General features: G+C 34.8%; 1 protein-coding gene across 1 annotated transcript in view; it reads right to left on the reverse strand.

Annotated features, from left to right (window-relative positions):
* Window positions 1–2,351, reverse strand: part of LOC104073476 (cytochrome P450 2J2-like) — a gene marked incomplete at its 5' end in the record, with an annotated part of 5,304 nt that overhangs the window by 2,802 nt on the left and 151 nt on the right. The window contains 4 exon segments of the mRNA XM_009573268.1: window position 1; window positions 3–39; window positions 1,331–1,472; window positions 2,293–2,351. The exon segment at window position 1 is cut by the window's left edge and continues 141 nt beyond it; the exon segment at window positions 2,293–2,351 is cut by the window's right edge and continues 151 nt beyond it. Of these exon segments, the coding sequence (XP_009571563.1) occupies window position 1; window positions 3–39; window positions 1,331–1,472; window positions 2,293–2,351 (239 nt within the window).

Consider the following 2,351-nt stretch of genomic DNA (forward strand, 5'->3'; position numbering starts at 1 on the left):
AGGGATTCAGAACGGCATCTAACTCTTTCTGGACTTTTTCTTTAAAAAAAAAAAAAAGTCTATTATAGATACAAGAACACTGTTTTGCATGAAACAGAGCTTTCATTTCCTTTTTGGATTATAATAGTGATAGAAAAAATACAATATGTAAATAATTTATACTTGCCATATCTTAAAATGTAGATATATTTATACAACTGTCTAGTTATGATTTTACTACACTTTGGTATTTCCTAGTTTATAGGTTCTATGTTCAGATCATCTTTCCACAAGCCCAACGGATTTATTGAGCTTCACAGTTAAAGGAAGAGGAGCGAACTGTAAATAAAACAAGAACTTCTTATTAAGAGATCAATTCAGTTACTCAAGCTATTATTTTTATTCTAGCTAAATACAGACTCACAGCACACTAATCAGCATGTTGCAAAGGAGCCATCGTATTAAGCTGATACACATATGTAATGCTGAGAACTGGAACAGGATAATATTACCAAACCATCACCAACTGTTAATCTCTTTTGGCTGTTATCTAGGCTTCAATAAGTAACATAGCTTATACAGTCTCAGAGGGTTCAGGATCAAATTTCATGCTTAAAAATTAGGCTGGTAATCTCAGAGGTTTTGTTTGCTTTTTATTTCATTAGAATTTGAAAGGTATGTGTGTGCACAGGGCTCTGTTCTTCCAGCATTTTAGCACCAAAAGCATGAAAGGAAGGATTTCTAGCTCTTAACCCAAGAGTCGAGAACATGTACCTGGCTTAGCAGTTTATCACCTCTGAAAGCCCTGTATCAAATCATTCAAAAATTTTGAAAGTGCAACTATGTCCTTGTCTAGAATTTTCCAGTCATCTTTTTGTCTTCCCATTACTGTCTTCCTTCTCTGTTTAACATTCCCATATGTTACAATAAATATACTTATTGTACAGAAATACAACTGGTGTCTCAGTTAATGAGTGCAAATAATATATTCTTATTACACATTCTGGATACCAGAAAAGCATCACTTTTCCCTAACCCAAGCTCATATTTCACCTCGAGTGTTTTCAGCCGGACTGTATCTTCCATTATATGCTTACGGTACTGAAACAATCTGACAAAAATTAACAAGACAAAATACACTATCAGAAGCTGAATATCCCTGAAATAATTTTAAAATCTCTGTCTGAAAATTTTCTACTTCATTGGCTTCTTAAAAGCAAAGCTCAAAAACGTGATCTTAAAAAAAAAAAAGTTTGATCTTCAAAAAAACTTGATCTTAACCAAAAAAAACAAAAGTGTAACAGACAATTGTTCTACTTGAAACATACCCATGTTCATGTCCACAACTCACCTTGGATGTCAGGATAAGCCACCATATAGAGCAGAGCCCAACGCAGAGTGGTGGCAGTAGTCTCTGAGCCACCCAGGAAAAGGTCAAAAACAGATTGCACCATGTTGTCTTCATCAAATGTAGAATTGGGGATATTTTTAGTCTACAAGTGTCAATGAGAAAGGTAAGTGTCAATGAGAACGGATATATACCTGTGTAACAGTTAGCACTGAGTCAGACAGTGATCACTATACCTAAACAAACAATCTTTCTAGAGGACAGAGAAAATATAGGTGCTTGAGTAAACAAAGATCTATGCAAAGATTTTCCTCAAATAAGTAGATTGATACCGTTAAATTACAGGTGCTATTGAAAGTGTCAGGTGTCTAAGGTCCTGTTATGCTGCCTTCTAGAGTGACTTGTTGCCTTGCTGCTAACTTCCACATCAGAAAAAAACATTTCAAAATAGTTTTATCCCATCCTTGCCACTCTCTGCCCATTTGCTGATTTCAGCTATCTACTGCACATATGATATGTTATCCTTTTGAAAGATTTATGCTTTTTTTCAGAGCAGAGACTGCCATCATTTTAAGATTATTATGATAATCATACAGTACTACTAAGCACACAAAAGCTCAGTACAAAGCACAAAGATAATAAATGCAAATATTAATAAGACACAAAGAATCAGAATTAGACAGCCATCCAAATATCTGCACCCTTTCAAAGTCCTCCCTACCGCCCACTGCTCAGCCTGCACCAAGGATTCCACAGTATAACAATAAACCAATGTAATTAATTTATACTTCTAAAACAAGTTATTAAACTAACTATTCAAAGTACATATTTGAATTTGACAGCAGAGTTTTTAAACAGTATCTGTAGAACTCTGTAATAATGTTGCTATATACAGACAACTGTAGGATAGATGCAGGGAATCCATTATGATAGGATCTGTGTCACGTACAGCATAAATTACTCACTTTCTCTATCTGATCCAGGTAAAAGTCAATGAAGTCTTCTGGTTCATCTATTACGCCTC

Source organism: Fulmarus glacialis, unplaced genomic scaffold (genome assembly GCF_000690835.1).
Source record: "Fulmarus glacialis isolate BGI_N327 unplaced genomic scaffold, ASM69083v1 scaffold982, whole genome shotgun sequence".
Classification (NCBI taxonomy): domain Eukaryota; kingdom Metazoa; phylum Chordata; class Aves; order Procellariiformes; family Procellariidae; genus Fulmarus; species Fulmarus glacialis.